Source organism: Octopus bimaculoides, chromosome 26 (assembly GCF_001194135.2).
Source record: "Octopus bimaculoides isolate UCB-OBI-ISO-001 chromosome 26, ASM119413v2, whole genome shotgun sequence".
NCBI classification, from domain to species: Eukaryota; Metazoa; Mollusca; class Cephalopoda; order Octopoda; family Octopodidae; genus Octopus; species Octopus bimaculoides.
In genome coordinates this window covers 25622767-25624161 of record NC_069006.1, presented here as the reverse complement: position 1 = coordinate 25624161, position 1395 = coordinate 25622767, and the positions used below count along the sequence as shown (strand labels likewise).

At 39.0% G+C, this 1395-nt stretch overlaps 1 protein-coding gene across 1 annotated transcript in view; it reads right to left on the bottom strand.

Moving 5' to 3' along the window:
- The window catches only part of LOC106871847 (peroxisome biogenesis factor 2), a 14954-nt gene extending 13665 nt beyond the window's left edge, over positions 1 to 1289 (bottom strand). Inside the window, exon 1 of the mRNA XM_014918564.2 lies at positions 1138 to 1289. Within this exon, the coding sequence (XP_014774050.1) occupies positions 1138 to 1176 (39 nt within the window). The 5' untranslated portion in view covers positions 1177 to 1289. The remainder of the gene's footprint in view (positions 1 to 1137) is intronic.
- Positions 1290 to 1395: the final 106 nt, after the last annotated feature.

Genomic DNA, 1395 nt, shown 5'->3' with positions numbered 1-1395 from the left:
CTTGAGGTACAACCTGCCAGCTTGATAAAATAATAATTAATTAACTACCTTTAGTTGTTTCAGTCATTGGACTGCGGTCATGCTGGGGCCACCACCTTGAAGGGGTTTCAGTCAAGCGAAGCGATCCCAAGACTTATGTTTTGTTCTTGATTTTTTTGTTTTATTAAAACCTGGTACTTTTTCTCTCGGTACCTCATACTGAAGCACTAAGTTACGCGATAATAATAATAATAATAATAATAATAATAATAATAATAATAATAATAATAATAATAATCCTTTCTGCTATAAGCACAAAGCCTGAAATTTTGGGGGAGTAGATACAAGATCAGAACTTCGTGGGGGAAAGGGATTTGTTTACATCGACCCCCACAACTCAACTGGTATTTGTTTTATCCCGAAAGGAGTAATAATAATTATTGTGTGAATAAAAAGCTTGGAATGTTACGGTAAAATAAAGCAAAACGGGATGTTGTGAGTTTCATGGCTTTCCAAACGTAAGTGAAATAGATTTGTAACTGCTTAACCCCTAAGTCAGTCCATGGTAAAGCAGACCCAATGATCAATGGCATTCCAACAGTGACCATCCACTCTGATTATTATTTACCCTCCTCAAGCACAAGTACACCCAAGAGTAAAACATCCAATGTGTCCTAAGAGGGTAGGTGTATGATTTGAGGGATATTAGCTGTTATTTCTACTATGTCCAACGACTGGAGCAGACCTATGAACTATTGCATTCCAGCAGTGACCATCCAGTTGTAATGTTTATAATTTTCCCCCCTCTCAAGCACAAGGACATCCAACGTGTTCTAAGAGGGTAAAGTGTGGTTTGAAGGGAAATCAAGCTGTTATTTTTATCATGTCGAATGACTAACGTATAGGTATACGATAGACGGGAAAAAAAACAGAGGCTGCTGCGACAGAAAAAAGGGGTCGAAATTGTTCCCATTTCCCTAAAGATAAATAAACAGAGCGTGTTTCTAGAAACGACCAGCAACAAAATATTAAATGTTTCCAGCTTCTTCTGAGAGATAAAATATAAACACGGTCTGGCTCCAGGGCTATAATAGACCCCATGGGAAGTTAAAAGCTGTTGTTCATTCAGGTGTGTGTTATGTAATTAGATCGTCTTACCTGGGCGATCCTTAAGGCGTCGACAGGTCTTGCCATCATCCATTGGTAAAGAAAGTAAACTTAGAGAAACAAACCATACAACGGTGAATGATGTTAACGTGTATCCTGTGCAAATTAATACCGGGTCGTCAGATTGTTTTCAAAGCGCGTCGGATAAAAATTGTCTATTGCCGTATTTCCGCTGGTCCTTTTATGTTCTGAGTTTGAATACGGCTGGGAGAGAATTTTGCCTATCGTCATCCTTCGATGGGGGGAGGG